At 37.3% G+C, this 18488-nt stretch overlaps 1 protein-coding gene across 7 annotated transcripts in view; it reads right to left on the bottom strand.

Annotated features, from left to right (window-relative positions):
• The window catches only part of PPP1R12A (protein phosphatase 1 regulatory subunit 12A), a 183153-nt gene that overhangs the window by 11897 nt on the left and 152768 nt on the right, over positions 1–18488 (bottom strand). For all 7 annotated transcript variants that reach the window (XM_043966758.1, XM_043966755.1, XM_043966759.1 and 4 more), the window contains 2 exons: positions 15615–15631; positions 715–850 (listed from right to left, as the gene is read on the bottom strand). In XM_043966758.1, coding sequence (XP_043822693.1) covers positions 715–850; positions 15615–15631 — 153 coding nt within the window. The remainder of the gene's footprint in view (positions 1–714; positions 851–15614; positions 15632–18488) is intronic.

Raw genomic sequence — 18488 nt, forward strand, 5'->3', positions numbered from 1 at the left:
AAATGAGGTCATGGAGAGTTGGACATGACTGGAAAAAAAAAACTGAACAAAATGTAGCTGTGGAAGACCTTTGCCTTAACTAACCTCTGTGTTGTATTAGAACTCCCTAATATCATGCAATTACAGACATTAAGAAAAGATGGACAATTTGCAGACTGCTAGCAGGGTTGAGGGGAAATATCCAATAACCCAAATTCACAGTTCCTTCATATTCAATTTAGAATCCTGTAGATTATTACTCAGAATTATCCCTTTCTGTTGATCACCCCCAAATTCCTTCATTAGTTTCTCCTCTGATCCCTAACAGTTAATACTTTGGCAGCTCTGAACCATTCTTGTTTCCAGTTTTTCAGCTCCCCAACTCTTAAATTCTCTGGAAAAGTCTAATGTAATCCTTCATTAGGTGTCTTATCCCCACAAAGACCTGAAGTCTACTTATGGCCCGCAGAACATAATCAGAAGCCTATCTGTCTTTGTCTTCTCATACCATTTCAGGTGGAATCTAGGCCACTGGGATCAATACCAGAAACCCACATCCTGTCATGTTTTTAATAAAAATGCCATTTATGTTTTATGCTACGTTTATTATAAATAGCTTTTACTAGAAGGCATTTACTTAATTGGTAATTTTTGAGGAATAATATCAGAAGAAAAGTATTTTGATAGCCAAGGATGATCTGATTTTACTTAAAAGGGAGCAGGTGGGCCAAATACCTTTTTAAAGTCAGTTGAATCTTCTCTTTCTAGTCTGCTAGAGTAAAGTTTTCTTTCTTCCAAGTAACTGTAAGACCCAGATCGACTCAGCAGGGAATCACAACGTTCAGTAGATGATGTGGAAGCTGGGTCATGTCTTCAGAAGAAAACATATCGATAAGTTAAAATTATGATGGCTACTGCGGATATTATTACAAAAAGATATTTAATTTAAATATATTCATGAACAAGGAGAGCCACTGTATGTAAACAAACTTTGCAAACCATGATAGTAGACAATATCCAAAATGTCAAAATTAAATCTATTGCCTCTGAGCCATTAAAGTCATAGTTTTGAAAACTATACCACTTGAGGTAACCAATAAAACCAAACAGCTGCATTTTAAAAACAAAGTTTCATAAAAATTAAGGAGTAAAATACTCAATCATATATAGTAACTATGTGTATCTTGAGGAGTAATACACTCCTATATAACATTTTTATCATCCTATTTTGAATTCTAGTCATCTTTTTAGATGAACTTTCTAGGCCAAATGAACCAGTTAAGAGCAACAAGTTCTGTGCTTGAGCCTGACCTTTTGTCTTACGCAATTTTGGCAAGCACTGAGATCTGTTTAGGCAAATGTAAGTAAAATGAGTGAAGTTTATTTCATTTGGAATGTAGTTTAGACTAGAAGTATGAGAGACTTTATAGAATAATTAGTCCAACCCTCTAATTTCATAGATGAAGAACCACGGGACGTCGAAAGAGGTTATGTCCAAAGTTACAGATCTACTTATAACTGCAAAACCAGCACTAGACCCCAGGGGTCTAAGCATGAAGCAGTCAGGCAACAAACGTTTTCTTAAACATCTACTTTGTGCCAGGCATTGTAATAGGTGCTTAGGATATAAAGAGGCTTAGAAACAGCTTCTGCTCTCAAGGAATTCACATTCTAATGGGGGAGACAACATGTAAATAACTAGGTAAATGTAACAAACACACACAAACACACATACGCGCGCATGTGTACACATACAGTATAAACCAAGAGGGGTTTTACAGGAAGAGAAAATGATCAACACTGTCAAAAGCCACAGGGTGGGGATGGGTGATCAATAAAAATAAGGACTGAGAAAAGGCCATTAGAAAATCACTCACAATTCTGAAGAGGACAGTTTCAGATAAAGTCAGAAGCCAGAAAATAGAGAGTTAAGAAAAGACTAAGAGGAAAGGAAGTAAAGACATCTACCTAGTGCAGATAGTGACGGCGAAGAGAATATTTAGAAGAACATTTCAAGTAGATGACAGGATCAAGGGAGGGTAGGGTTTTTTGGTTTGTTTTTGTTTTTGTTTTGTTTTGTTTTGTTTTTTTTGCGGGGCAATGGGGGTTAAGTGACTTGCCCAGGGTCACACAGCCAGTAAGTATCAAGTGTCTGAGGCCGGATCCGAACTCAGGAACTCCTGAATCCAAGGCCGGTGCTTTATCCACTGCGCCACCTAGCCGCCCCCCGTTTTTGTTTTTTTGGTTTTTTTTTAAAAGAATGAGGGAGACATAATCCGCAGGGAAGGCCAGCAGACAGGGAGAAATTAGAAGAGAAACTAAGGATGATGGTGGGGTTGATTGTAAAGGCAATCTATTATGAGAGAAAAGATGGGGTTAAGGGTGCATGTAGGGCAGCTAGATGCCACAGTGGGAAAGATTACTACCAGGCCTGGAAGTAGGAAAACCTGAGTTCAAATGTGACCTCAAACATTTACTAGCTGTGTGACTATGGGCAAGTCACACTTCACACTGTTTGCCTCAGTTTTATCATCTGTAAAATGAGCTGGAGAAGGAAATAGTGAATCACTACCGTATCTTTGCCAAGAAAACCTCAAATGGGGTCATAAAGAGTCAGAAATGACTTAAGCAACTGACCAAGAACAACCAAAAGGTTGGCCTTAGCAAGGACTCATGCAAATTTGACTTGCTGCAGAGGGGCAGCAGTCCTGGTGTACCCTACAGTAGGGGTCCTTCCCATCTGGCACTGAAGCCAACCTGAAGAGCCACAGAAGGCAAGGTCTGTGGAATGACCTACTTACCCTAAGCAAGAACTGTCTCAATAAAGAAGTGAGTAAAAATATGGGGATAGTGCAAGATCTCTGGTTGATGTAAGATGAGGACTGGAGAAGAGGAGCTCTTAGTAAATGACTTCAATTTCTTTGGTGCAGTATGAGATGGGATGCTTGGCTGAGAGGCTGAGGAATGGTAGAGGGCTGTGAGAAGACTGCGGAGAAATGAGGTTTGTAAAGCCACTGTATAAACTAGGATTGTGAAGTGAGATAAGGGAAGAGTAAGATAATTATCTTGTTGCAGTGAGGGCCCAACTGGGATTAGATGACATCCATTTATAGCTAATGTAATCAGCAGTTTCATGATATCTTTTTCTTCTGATCAGTTCAACAGTATATGAAGGACACAGACAGTAGAAGTTATCTATAGGTTAGCAAGGTGTGATAAGTAATAGGAAAAGGGCCAAAGGATTTCCTAACAGAGCATACTAATGAAATAATTTAACAAAAGTTAAGGAGAGAGGAAAGGGAGTTTGATAGCGCCAGTACAAGAAAAGATAAGGAGTGGAGGGAATGGAAGTCATGATGAAGATGAAGAATAGGGTTGGCGTCATAAGACACAGGGAAAAATGAACTGAAAAATGATTATGATCATATAAAATAATTTTGGAATTCACAAACACAGAAGTAGAACTGGCAAGATAAAGTCTTGTCCAGCAGGGGTAGGGTAGAAAAACAGGCTATGAGAATTATGTCGTGAAGCTTTAACACTTTCAAAATGCCTTCCATAATGTGTTTTCTTGTTTTGTTTCTAACCCATGAAATATCATGAGAAACCTTAAGTCACACTTAGATAGCATTTTAAATAGGGACAAAAACAAGCAACCAGTGTATCACAAAACAATTAAGTCTCTTTTGACTTCTGACCAAAATGGTACTCTGAAAAGAGGTAGATAGCTAAAGTTCTATATTTATACATCAGATCAAATACTAAGAAGCTACAATAACTGCCTTCTTACTCTGAACTGCATGTATGTTAGCGCAGAGGAAAAATTAAGGATGCTGTCAGGAAAACCAGCCTCAAAGCAGATGAATAAATTAGAGAGGTCTCAGAGAACAGAGAAAAGCAGGTGGAGAAGAGGCTTGTCTAGAAAGATCCAGGTCATAACAAGTCCCATTATGGGGCAGCAGGGAATACCCTGGAAACCGTGGGGAGTGGCAGTGACTAGGGGGAATACGCAGATCCATGGTTTTTTAGGTATCTAGCACTTTACCCAGCTAGAGGTCTGAAGACCTAGTACTCAGTTCAAAGATCTAGGATGTAGCCTAATTCCAGGAAACAAAGCTCAGCATAGGAAGCCAGTGGAATTAAGGTGAGAACCCTTGGGTGACCACCCCACGTAAAAGTACAGCAGGAGTGGAATCTGGTCCTGGCACGAGGCCCAAATTCAGCAACTAAAAGTGGAGAGATAATCAAAGAAAACACAAATGAGTGTAAAAAGATTGAAAATAGGGGCAGCTAGGTGGCGCAGTAGATAAAGCACTGGCCCTGGATTCAGGAGGACCTGAGTTCAGTCTGGCCTCAGACACTTGACACTTACTAGCTGTGTGACCCGGGGCAAGTCACTTAACCCCAATTGCCTCACTAAAAAAAAAAAAAAAAAGTACATAGATAATGGAAATAACTAAGAGAGATTTGAAAAACATGAAATAAATAAATGCTCTGGAGAAAAGAACTGTAAATAAAAATAGCTCAGAAGAGGTAGGGGTAAAACTTACTAAAGCAGCTGACTTCCTGAAAACTAGGGTAGACCAAACAGAAACCAATGAGAAAACAAGAAACATTAGACAAAATCAAATGATTGAAAAGAAAGAAAACAAAGACATCTGTTATAAAAAACTGACCTAAAAACAGGTCAAAGAGAGAGAATTTAAGAATCACTAGATTCCTTGAACACCATTAGAACCATAGAGCGAAGTGAAGACAGAATACACCAATTATCTCCTCCAAGAAACCCTACAAGGAAAAAACCTCATAAATATCACAGTCAAATTCAAGAGCTCCCATATGAAAAAGAAGAAAAAAAAACTGCAATCATCCATAAAGGAATTCAAGAAATAAGAAACTATAATTAGGACCACATAAGAACTGGCAGTAGCAGCTAGGTGATGCAGTGATAGAGTGCCAGGCTTGGGTTTAGAAAGACTGACTCATCTTCCAGGATTCAAATCTGATCTCAGACAATTACTAGATGAGTGACCCTGGGAAAGTCACTTAACCCTGTTTGTCTCAGTTTCCTCATCTGTAAAATGAGCCAGATAAGGAAATGGCAAACCACTCTAGTATCTTTGCCAAGAAAACCCTAAATGAGGTCATGAAGAGTTGAATGTGATTGAAAAACAATTGAACCACATCAAAAAAAGACATGTAGCTCCTGCTGTGAATGAAAGGAGATCTTGAAAAATCTTTGAAAAAATTTAAAAAAAGAAAAAAGAAAGGAGATATTGGAATATAATATTGCAAAAGGCCAAAGATAAAAAGCTCACAACCAAGAATAGCTTATCCGGTTTCCTATAAAGCTGAGCATGATCTTAGGGGCGAGGAAGGAAGAAAGGACTTTAAAGGAAGAGAGGCTTTTCATTTCTGAGGAAAAGACCAGAGCCAAGTAGGAACTTTTAAATGCAAACACAAAACTTAAGAGAAAACTAGAAGAATAGATTACTTGAGCAACTGGAATGTTGTAATGTTAACAATTTCGTAGAATATCCCTACTATGTGAAATTATGTGAAATAATGCTAACATACACACAAAACCTTAATGTAATCAAAGGGTATTGAGGAAACTAAGTAAGAAAAACAGAGGACATGGAAGTGGATTGGTTCTGTTCTAAAGGTTTTAAGATAGAAAAGTGAAGGGAGGGTAAAAGCAATGTAAAAACGAAGGATGGACAAAGAGGAGCTAAAATTTTCTCTCATAATTAGGGTGTATGTGATAAACATAATATGAACATGGAAGGGACTGGGAGAAGTTGGCCTCAGATGAAATGCATTCTTCTGGTGTTGTGCTGTATATGTTGTTCTTTTCTGTTAGCATTTATGTTCAGAATGAAGAATAAAATATCAAATAAGGGCTGGCCTGCTACTTTAGGTGAATGAGGCTTAAAAAATAATGAATTAATCAATAATGCATATATACATGACCCAACCATGTCTACTTTCATACATGTTACTTTGGTCTTTATAACCTTATGTAACAGTGCAAATGTCACTGTCATTTTAAAGATGAGGAAATTAAAATGCAAAGAAATGACTTGGTTAAGGTCACAGAGCTAGGAAGTGGTAGTGGCAGGCCTTATATTCAAGTCTTTTTTTTTTCTTTTCAGTTTAGTGATTATTTTAAAAATTAGATATCTATTTTTATAGCAAATCAAAATTTTTAAAACCCCAAAATAAAACACACAAAAAATTAGCCTCTTGCCCAAAGGGAAGATTTGGCTTGAGCATGATTTTCTTCCAGTGCAGGGTTGATGAGTATGAGACATTTATCAGAAAATAAAATTCTTCCTGTTAGAGCAAAGTCTTTTAACTTTCAAGGTTTAAAAAATATACAACCCTTAAAGCCCTTCATAACCTAGTCCCTTCTTGCCTTTCTAGTCTTTCACTTTACTGCACTCCCCCCCCCCCAAGACTGAAATCCCTGAGAAAAGGGACTGTCTTTTCCCTTTCTTTTATGTTGACTGTCACATAGTAGTCATTGAACAAATGTTTGTTAACTTGACTTGCATCCCCTTTGGCAGCCTGATAAAACTTATGGATCCTTTGTAATTTTGAAAAACTAAAGAAACTGTTCAATTTCATAACTTATTGAAAATACCTCCCCCACCCCTCCCCCTGCCCCTTTCAGGTTCAGGGACCTGTTCTCTGAATCCTGGAACATCCAGTAGGGCAGAAAAAGAGAAAGAATAGAATTTTCTTCCCTTTTCTGGATACAAGGCAAGTGGTCTTCTAGATACCATTTTTCAAGAGGAAGACATACAGCTACATTCCCAAGAGACTTACTTTGGAGATAGGAATGTCCTACTACCTACTTGACTGAAGAGCAAAAATTGCTCACCCATAGGTATTGGATAATAAAGACAAGTTGAGATTTTTATATTGCCAGCAGAAAAGGCTTTTAAAATATAAAAATATGCACCAGAGAAGAAAATACAGTTTAAGAACACTAGGGTAGAATTTTCCCTGAATGAAGAAGAGGTATATTATTTGTTATGTGAAATAATGCTAATATACACACATATACATGTATACATATTTGTACACCCAAAACACACATGCATGTGCACTACTGTCAAGCAAACTTTAAATTAGCATAGTATACCCCTTGTCTAACAGGGTGAGTAGGTTTCAAATGGGTAGCTCTGGAGTAGAACTGTGAGCTATGTTCTTTTTTTCCCCCCTCAATGACATGTAAAAACAATTTTTTAACAATTGTTTTTTTTTTAAGTTCCAAATTCCCTCTTTTCCTCCCCTCTCATTGAGAAGGCAAGGTTATATACACGTGCAGTCATGCAAAATGTATTTCCATGTTAATCATAGGAAGGAAAACACAGACTAAAAAAACCAAAACACCCAAACCAAAATCAAGTTTAAAAAGTATGCTTCAGGGGGCAGCTAGGTGGCGCAGTGGATAAAGCACCGGCCCTGGATTCAGGAGTACCTGAGTTCAAATCTGGCCTCAGACACTTAACACTTACTAGCTGTGTGACCCTGGGCAAGTCACTTAACCCCAATTGCCTCACTAAAAAAAACAAAAAACAAAAAACAAAAAACATGCTTCAATTGAGACTCCATCAGTCCTTTCCCTGGGGATGTGCAGCATTTTTCTTCATAGTCCTTCAGAATTGTCTGGGATCACTGTACTGTTGAGAATAGCTAAGTCATTATTCACAGTTCATCATCATACAATATTGTTGTTACTGTGTACAATGCTCTCTTGGTTTTGCTCATTTCACTTTATATCAATTCATGTTGAGTTGTTCCAGGTTTTACCGAGAGCATCTTGCTTGTCATTTCTTATAGCACAATGGTATTAGGAGTGATGTTCTTATGACAGCAGAATCACAGACAGATGTTGATGGATAATGATGCTTCGAGAGAAAATAATCATATTGTTTTCCTATACTTGCACTATGGAATCGATATATTCTGTACATTCAGAGTTGTTTTCTAATATTTACCGAGTCTTGCTGAGGACAATATACAGAAGTATGTGAAACATTTACAGTATCAACCCTAGATGTAAATACTTTGGCATAAATCTCAATCCCTTGTACTTTGATGAATATTATTTAATCCCCTTTGGAATATATTCCATTCCTTCCTACATTTCCTGGTGGGTATAGAACAGTCTTGACTTATATAAATTTCCTTTCCTTTGCATTTCAAGGTCTTTCTCCTGAGGACTTGCAGGAACGTTTTTTTAAATGATTTTTTCATTTATTTAGGATTTTATTTTCCCCCCACTTACATGTAAAAACAATTTTAACAGATTTAAACAAATTTAACATCCAAAACCTTTGTGTTCCAAATTCTCTTCCTTTCTCCCTCTCCATACCCCGCCCCAACCCGCCAAAGAACAAAAGCAATTCAGTATGGTATACATGTGTAGTCACACAAAACATTTTCACATTAATCAGGTTATAAAAGGAAACAGACAAAAAAAAATACTTAAGAAAATATGCTTCAATCTGTATTCAGACACCATCAGTTCTTTCTCTGGAGATGGATCACATTTTTTATAGGTTCTTGAGAGTTGTCTTGGATCACTGCATTGCTGAGAATAGCCAAGTCATTCACAGCTGATCATCTTACAACATTGCTATTACTTTGTACACAGTACATCTCACTTTGCATCAGTTCATGTAAGTCTTTCCAGGTTTTTCTGAGAGCATCCTGCTCATCATTACAGTTACTACTGCTAACTGAGTTTCTCTCTATATTACTCCCTACCCATGATATTTCCTCTATCCTCTATCTCCTTTCACTCTTTCCCTCACCAAAGGTGTTTTGCTTCTGACTGCCCGCTCCCCAAATCTGCCCTCTCTTCTATCAGTCCCCCCCTCCCCCCCGCTGCCCCATCCCCTTTCCATTCTACTTTCCTACAGGGTAAGATAGATTACTATACCCACTTGAGTGTGTATGTTATTTCCTCTTTGAGCCAATTCTGATGAGAGGAAGGTTCACTCACTCACCAGCACCTCCCCCATCTTCCCCTCCACTGTATAAGCTTTTTCTTGCTTCTTTTATGTTAGATACTTTACCCCATTCCACCTCTCCCTTTCCCTTTCTCCTAGTGCATTCCTCACTCCTTAATTTTATTTTTTAAAAAGATATTATCCCTTCATATTCAACTCACACCTGTGCCCTTTGTTTGTTTATTTTTGTGGGGCAATGGGGGTTAAGTGACTTCCCCAGGGTCACACAGCTAGCAAGTGTCAAGTGTCTGAGGCCGGATTTGAACTCAGGTCTTCCTGAATCCAGGGCCGGTGCTTTATCCACTGCACCATCTAGCTGCCCCTACACCTGTGCCCTTTGTATAGACATACTCCATCACCTGCCACAATAATGAGAAAGTTCTTATGAATTACAATGATCATCTCAGAATTTCTCTTATGGTTTCTTTTTCCTATTTTCCTTTTTATGCCTTTCTGGAGTCTTGTATTTGTAAGTCAAATTTTCTGTTCAGTTTAGGTCTTTTCATCAGGAATGCCTGAAAGTCCTTTCTTTCATTGAATGCCCATTTTTCCCCCTGAAGGATTATACTCAAATTTTCTGGGTAGGTGATTCTTGGTTGTAATCCCTTTGCCCTCTGGAATATCATATTACAAGCCCTCCAATTCTTTAATGTAGAAGCTGCTAAATCTTGTGTTATCCTGACTGTAGCTCCACAGTACTTGATTTCTTTCTGGCTGCTTGCAGTATTTTGTCCTTGACCTGGGAGCTCTGGAATTTGGCTATAATATTCCTGGGAGTTTTCATTTTAGGATTTCTTTCAAGAGGTGATTGGTAGATTCTTTCAATTTCTATTTTACATTCTGGTTCTAGAATATCAAGGCAATTTTTCTCTGACAATTTCTTGGAAGATGATGTCTAGGCTCTTTTTTTGATCACAGCTTTCAGGTAGTCCAATAATTTTCAAATTCTTTCTCCTGGATCTATTTTCCAATGAGACATTTCACATTGCCTTCTATTTTTTTTTATTCTTTTGGTTTTGCTTTATTGTTTCTTGATTTCTCATAAAGTCATTCGCTTCCATTTGCTCAATCCTGATTTTTAAGGAATTATTTTCTTTAGAGAGCTTTTGTACCTCCTTTTCCATTTGGCCAATTCAGTTTTTCAAGGCATTCTTTTCCTCATTGACTTTTTGTAACTCTCTTACCATTTAGCCTAGTCTATTTTTTAAGGTGTTATTTTCTTCAGTATTTTTTTGTGTATCCTTTACCACGCTGTTGACTTTTTTTTTCATGATTTTCTTGCATTGCTCTCATTTCTCTTTCCAATTTTCCTGTACCTCTCTTACTTTATTTTCAAAGTTCTTTGTGAGCCCTTCTATGGACTGAGACTAATTCATATTTTTCTTGGAAACTTTGGATGTAGGAGCTTTGACTTTGTTCTCTTCTTCTGAGGGTGTATTTTGATTTTCCTTGTCCCCATTTTCCCTGCCTATTTCTTGATTTTTAACTCTTTTGTTAAAGTGGGACTCTGCTTCCATGGTGGAGAGTGCACTGTTCCAAGTTTCAGGGTGCTTGTGCAGCTGTTTTCAGAGATACTTCTGGGAATTTGTAAGTTTTTAGTTCTAAGGTGGTATGATTTAAGGAGAGGTATGTTTACTATTCTCCTGGCCTGTGCTCTGGTCTGCAAGCAACTACTGGTCTGCTTTTCTGTCCTGGAACTATGAACAGAGTCCAGTTCCACTGTGGCTGCAAGCCCTTGTGTGCTTGTGTTCCTCCCCAGCTTGTGATCTACTCTCCTCCCACCTTTGTCTCTGGCTGGAAAATCATTTTACCCTGCCTTTTTGTGGGTTCGGCTCCTTCAGGAATTGTCTTATGTCATTATTTGAAGGTATTTGGAGGGGTCTTGGGGAGAGCTCAGGCAAGTCACTGCCTTTCCTCCACCATCTTGGCTCTACCCCCCAGGAACCTCCTTCTAAAGTGCATTGTTAAATTTCACCACCACTATATGTCTTTGAGTTTACAGCCTTGTTTTTTTCCCCCTCCCCCTAGAGATGATCTATAAATTCTTTCAACTGCCATTTCATTTTCTACATTCAGAGGTTCTGCACAGTTCTAATATATTATTTCCTAAATTTGTGACATTAAGGTTTTTAGTCCTGTTATGTTCTTCTGGGAGAACTATGATCTTTAGGCTGTCTCTATCCATGTTGTTTTTGCTTACACAGTGAACTTATTAGTGTTCGTCTTTTGTTTCTCTTCTAGATTGTCTTTTACTCCTGTGTATTTGCATTCCCAATTTATACTCCTCTCTTTTTTTAGTTTGGTGAGACATGCCATTGCAGATTCTTTTTTTTTTGGGGGGGGGGCAGGGCATGAGGGTTAAGTGACTTGCCCAGGGTCACACAGCTAGTAAGTGCCAAGTGTCTAAGGCCGGATTTGAACTCAGGTCCTCCAGGGCTGGTGCTTTATCCACTGTGCTACCTAGCTGCCCCGCCATTGCAGATTCTAGTTTTTTATTCTGCCCACTATTTTCACAGTGCAGGCATAAATTTTGCTCTCACAACTCTCGTTTCCCTTTTAAACCATTCAGGGACAGTGTGTAGTGATTCCACCTTCTCATCAAATTCCAAAGTGTCTTCTGTCTCATCATATGTTGGATCATTTTCATTTCTTTTGCAGATGTCAGAATTCATTTATAGATTTGGAGGCCACATTTCTGCTTCTAGGTTTTTCTCTCTGTTGATTTCTCTGTTTATGTTTGAGCTTTTTCAGTTTTCTTCTTCCTGAGAACTTTGGTAATTTCAAACTTTCCTTCTCCTCCTATGGTTCAGTTTCTGATTTGCTGACTCTCTTCCCTCTAATGGTGGTGACCCTGGGGGCTGAATATCAAAGCATCTCAGCCTCTTCTCAAACAGCTTAGGTCTTAGTCTAAAGTGCTTCCCACCAGCTTACCCTGCCTCCTACTCCCTCTGTTCTTCATTTTCTTCGGCTTGATCATGACAGCTCAGATAACTGACATGCTTTTGCTATGTGGTTAAATTTTTTTTTTTAATAGCATTGCATCCCCCCCCCCGCTCATTACATGTAAAGATAGTTTTCAACATTAGTTTTTATAAGATTTTAAGTTCCAAATTTTTCTCCCTCTCTTCCTTCTATCCCCCCTCCCCAAGACAGCAAGCAATCTGATATGTGCACAATCACATTAAACATATTTCTACAATAGTCATGTTGTAAAAAAAAAAATCAGAACAAAAGGGGAAAACCTCAAAAAAGGAAAAAAAAAACCCCACCAACAAAAAAATAAAAATAGAGCATTTTCCATCATAAATCCTTTGGAATTGTCTTGAATCATTCTATTGCTGAGAAGAGCTACATATATATATTATACACACACACACACACACACACACACACACACACACACACACACACACACACACACACACACACCACAGCTGATCCTCAGACAATGTTGCTGTTACTATGTACAATGTTCCCCTGGTTTTGCTCATTTCACTCAGCATCAGTTATGTGGTTAACTTTTTGTTTGGGTCTCTGAGGCTCTGGGAGGACAGTGGTGGGAGGGAGGATATCCTGCCCCTTTTCCTTCGTTCCTGGCTCTATGGCAGAAATCTTTTGTAGCAAAGAATGCTGCCTGCTGCAGTGGCTATGGCTTCATTCAAGTTTGAGCTCAGGTCCTAATTTCCTGATTCTCTTAGTGGATAAGGATTTTTCTCATCTCAAATTATCTTGTATTTTTATATTTTACATGTTGCAATTTCCAAATTGGAAGAAAACTCCTTAGGGGAAGGGACAGTTTGTCTTTTTATCCCAACTTTGTCTAGCATAAAGCATGAGATTAATTAATGTTTACTAAAATGAAATGTATGAGTGGAAGGACCAATTTAGGGCCTTCAGCATACCATATATTAATTAACTGACATAGCTATGCCTAGCCAACAAAATTAGATAAAATAAAATCCATTTGGAAGAAAAAAAGGTGCAGATTATCAAGAAAAATAAAGAAAAGTAGAAGGCAAGGAAAGTCAGGCATTGTCAAATCTACAAAGTAGTAGTGATCATCAAGACTATTTGGCATTGGTTAAAAAATAGAAAATTTGCTCAGTTGAAGACTAGACAAGAAAGACATATAAATGAGAAAATAGTGTATATTGTATAAAAAAATTAAAAAGTATTTACATGAATAAAATCAATGAAAAAAGAATTGAGCTATGGAAAAGGGAAATATTTTCACATCAAATGTCTCTAATAAAAGTCTGATATCTAAGAGAACTAACATAAATATAAAGTTATCTCCCAATACATCAAAGGATATAAATAATAATCAAAACAAGAAATATAAACTATCAACAATTACATAAGAAAACTGCAAATTAAAACAACTCCAAATTGTCACTAGTGAGTTCTTTTAAGGATATACGAGATATACTAAATATAGTAGGATATACTAGAAATTAACTGATATAAAAAACAAAAGTCAACATTAAAAAATAAGAACAATATCACTTCAAAAAAGACCATGAAACATTACAGTATGGTATATTGGAAAATATACATGATTTGGAGTCAGAGAAGATAGGTCTGAGGTGCTAATTTATTACTTGTGTGACCTTGGGCAGGTCATAACATCTGGGAACGCCAAAGAACTCTATTAAGATTCTAAGCTATAGAAAAGTTGCTGGCCTGTACTGGTGAAGGAAATATCCATATGAAGAGCTCCTTATAGGCCTGGAGCACACAAACATACACATGTATTAAAAAAATCTATGTACAAATATCTATTTTCTAAATCATAACTTACAAATGCATTATGACAGCTTAGCACAAGAATAAATCCCATGGGAATTTCCCTTACAAAAAGAATCACCATATCTATTCTTTAAAGTTAGATTTTCATATGATGGGATTTTGTTTATAGGGGGCATTTTAAATTTAAAGAATGTTCAAGAAAATCATTTTTTAAAAAGGGCAAATACATAAAAGATTCAACTTATTATGTCAGGTCTATAGCAAAGTTCCCAGTGAGTATACCACCAATATTTGATATATACTGAGATGTACTAGGTACTATGCACATGTATACTGTGGTGACAACCCAATGCAATAGAGCTGTAGCACTTTGAATGAAGCGTCACGAGGAAGACACTTCATATTATGTAGAACGCCTTACAATCCAGACAGCCTAGTTAAGGATGTTGATATTGTCCTAAAGGGTGGGCTCCTCAGAACCAGGAGAACATTGTACACAGCATCAACAACACCGTGTGCTCATCAACTGTGACAGACTAGACTCTTCTCAGCAATACAGTGGTCCAAGAGAGTTCCAAAGGACTCACGATGGAAAATGCTCTCCAGATCCAGAAAAAAAAAAAAAAAAGAACTGTTTAATCTGGATGCAGATGGAACCATACTATTTCTATTGTTTTTGTTGTTGTTTTTCTTTTTTGAGGTTTTTCCTTTTTGCTCCAATTCTTCTCTCATTACATGACTAATGCAGAAATAAATATGTTTAATGTGATTGTACATATATAACCTATATCAGATTACTTGCTGTCTTGGGGAGGGGGGAGGGATGGAGAAAAATTTGAAACTAGAAATTTTATAAAAACAAATGTTGAAAATTATGTCTAAATGTAACTGAAAAATAATAATATTTATATGGGGGGAAAAAAGAGTGGGCTTCTAGAACTAGGTCTCTGGCATTTATTAAAAATATCCAAACCATAACTATTATACCTTCAATTATGTTAAACTGTGTTGGGTTTTTTTTTATGATCCAGTTTAAGAAACATTTATCAAGTACCTATTATATGTTGGGCACTGTGCTAGACACTGGTGCTACAAAGACACAAGTGAAAGTTTTTATAATGTATTGAGAGGAAACACCACCTACTCTGATAAGTAAAATTAAAAAATGCAGGGGCAGCTAGGTGGCACAGTGGATAAAGCACCAGCTCTGGATTCAGGAGGACCTGAGTTCAAATCCGGTTTCAGATACTTGACACTTACTAACTGTGTGACCCTGGGTAAGTCACTTAACCCTCATTGCCCCCCCTCCCCTCCCCAAAGCATAGAAAATAATTTCCAGGGGGAAGGGCATGGATATATATGAAGGAAAGCTTGTTAGTAGTAGTACAAGGCTTCCAGAAGGTACAAAATGCAAGATAGGGTCAATGCAATGATATAGCTGACGGGGAAGGACAGTGGAAACGGAATACCAGTCCAGGAAGGAAGTTATGGCCTGAGCAGCCTACCATTCAGAATCACAAGGATTTCAGGCAGAACAAGAAGACAGTTTTAGATTACTATGCCTTTCACTTTAACAAAAGTAATGTTAAAGGTAACCAACCCCTGAAAATGGTTGTGGTATATATGCAGGAGCAAAGCAGCTATCCCATCTATTGCTGTTATACTATACAAGTTAGAAATGCAAAAGTGATCCCCTATTGTACAATACATTTAGTCCAAAATGTCTAGATATTTAAAAACCCACAATTATTTAGGAATAGAATAAGTGATGAACTATTACATTTAAAATACTTGAATACATGAGTCAAATAGACATTTCTTAAAATGAACCACATACACACACAAAACCATCAAACGTACCTTGAAAGGGAATCAGTCTAAAAAGAAGGGGAAAAAAAGAAAGAGATTAATTTTTATGTTTTCATTGGAAAATAAACTAGTTATAAATAAATATAACATGGCAACAATCTAGTTAAGGCACATACACAAAAATTTAAGGGATACTTTTGACTTGCTTCCAACTCTTACAAAAGTTAACTCATGTGCATTCACAAAACATTTCATAAACACTTAAGAGCAAAAAGATATTGATTAACATTTATTTTTGGAATTCAAACTAACATCTTCCTGTATGGTGCAATGCTAAATGGAAAAGAGAATAATGAAAATCTGGAGTGCAACTGCTCTCTCTCGAGGAGATGACATACTATGTAAATGCTGTATTAACAAACATTTGTTAGGGGCCTACTATATCTTAGACACTGCATGTAGAAGTCAGAAGACCCAGATATCTGTGGGATTCTGAGCAAATTATTTCACTTCCTATGAGATTTCCTCATCTGAAAGATCTAAAATATAGATTTCTCAAGTCCAAATCTAGAGTCCTATGAGAGTATTTTGTAAACAGCACCTGTTATGTGCAGAATACTGTACTACACAGTACTCTATCTATATTGAGTGATTTGTAACTTAATTTACAAAGTATGTACAATCCAGTCCCATCTTACTTTTCCAGCCTTGTCCCATACTACTGTAATCAATTCCTTTGTCATCAGTTACATACATCCTTTTGGCTTAGTCTTTCTGGACAAGACTCCTCACCATGAAATGCCCCTCCCAAAGTCTTTCTACTGAAATACTATCAACTTAATCTTTTAAATGTCAGTTCATATACCACCTACTCTAATACAACCCCCAAGGCATTTATTAAGCAACCACTATGTGCAAGATACTGCTGTATGTAGGACTTAAAGATACAAAGACAAAATGAAAAACAGTTTCTGTCCACAGGAAGCACACGTTCAAAGGAGGTTATGGAGAAAATAACAAAACATACACATTTTCTCATTTATGTTATTCAATAAAGCCTTTCCATTAGAATTCTAACTCAGGCCTCAAATGGCATTTATGCGAATCATTATTTTGCCTTATCACTACTGGTATAAATGTTGTATCTCCAGACTGGGTCACTGACTTTGTGAGGATGAGGAATGTCTAACTAACATTTTTTTGTCCTAGTAGAGACTGACACAATGGTATGCTTATAGCAGCACATAAAAGTCAAATTTAACGGGAAGGAAGGTAATACCATTGACACAAATAAAGGAAACATTTAAAGAAGATGAAAATCACAGATTCAATGTTTTAAACATGGGTTTGAGTTGCCTCCAGTTAGCAAAGAGTTTGGAAATGTAAAATTGGGGCTTGAAAGAAAGCACAGGGTTTGGGATACATATCTGTAGGCATCTGGACTGTTATAGCTATAGTAGTAGATGAAATCCAGAGGAGGAATATGGGGAGAAAGGAAGAAAGCAGAGAAGAAAGTCCTAGTGAATGGCAGTGAAAAAATCTGAGCCAATGAAAGAACCTGAAAAGGATCGCAACTTGGAACCATGGCCAAAAGGCTATCAAGCTGTGCATATCCTTTGACCCAGCAATACCATTACAAGGCCTGCATCCCAAAGAGATCACAAAAAAGGGAAAAGGACCCACAAAAGTACAAAAGTATTTATAGTTGCTCTTTTTGTGGTGGCAAAGAATTGGAAATTGAGGGGATGCTCATCAATTGGGGAACGGCTGAACAAGTTGTGGTATATGAATGTAATGGAATTCTACAGTGTTGTAAGAAATCATGATGAGCAGGCAGATTTCAGAGAAACCTGAAAAGACTTACATGAATTGATGCTGAGTGAAATGAGCAGAATCAAGAGAACATTGTACACAGTATCAACATTATGTGATGATCAACTGTGATAGACTTAGCTCTTCTCAGCAAAACAATGATCCAAGGCAATGCCAAAAGACTCATGACTGAAAATGCTCTCCACATCCAGAAAAAGAATTATAGAGGGGGCAGCTAGGTGGTGCAATGGATAAAGCACCAGCCCTGGAATCAGGAGTACCTGAGTTCAAATCCGGCCTCAGACACTTAACACTTACTAGCTGGGCAAGTCACTTAAACCCCAATTGCCTCACTAAAAAAAAAAAAAAAGAATTATAGAGTCTGAATGAATGCAGATGGAAGCATAATATTTTCACTTTTTTGGGTTGTTTTTTTTTCCTTTTGTTCTGTTTCTTCTCTCCAAACATGACTAACATGGAAATATGTTTAACATGATTGTAATGTATAACTTATATCAGATTGCTTGCTGGCTTCAGGGGAGAGGAGGGAAGGAGAAAAATTTGGAACTCAAAATCTTACAAAAATGAATGTTGAAAACTATCTTTACATATAATTGGAAAAAAATTAAAATAAACTACTATTAAAAAAGAATACAAACACACATATATATATACACACACACACACACACACACACATATGATAATTTTGGCAGGGTGAGCATTAGGAATTGAAGGGAATCCGCAAAGGCTGAATGTAGAAGGTAGCGACTGAAGGATCTTAAAAAAAGTTATGAATTTGACAGGTACCAACAAGCCTCTGGAAGGCCACCTACAATAGATATTTCTGCTTCTTTCTCACTCTCTTAACTGCTTTCAGTCTGGCTTCCTCATCATACTACAGAAATTGCTCTCTGCAAAGTCATTAAGTATTTCTGAATTGCCAAATTTAACTGACTGTTCTCAAATCTCAACCTTCTTGACCAAGTTTCATCCTTTGACAGTGTTGATCACCCTCTTCTCCTTGATATTCTATATGTTTTGGGGACAATGTTCTTTCCTGGTTCTCCTCTTACCTCTCTAACTGCCCCTTCTCTGGATTTTTTTTGGATCT

This window comes from Dromiciops gliroides, chromosome 5 (genome assembly GCF_019393635.1).
Source record: "Dromiciops gliroides isolate mDroGli1 chromosome 5, mDroGli1.pri, whole genome shotgun sequence".
Classification (NCBI taxonomy): Eukaryota; Metazoa; Chordata; class Mammalia; order Microbiotheria; family Microbiotheriidae; genus Dromiciops; species Dromiciops gliroides.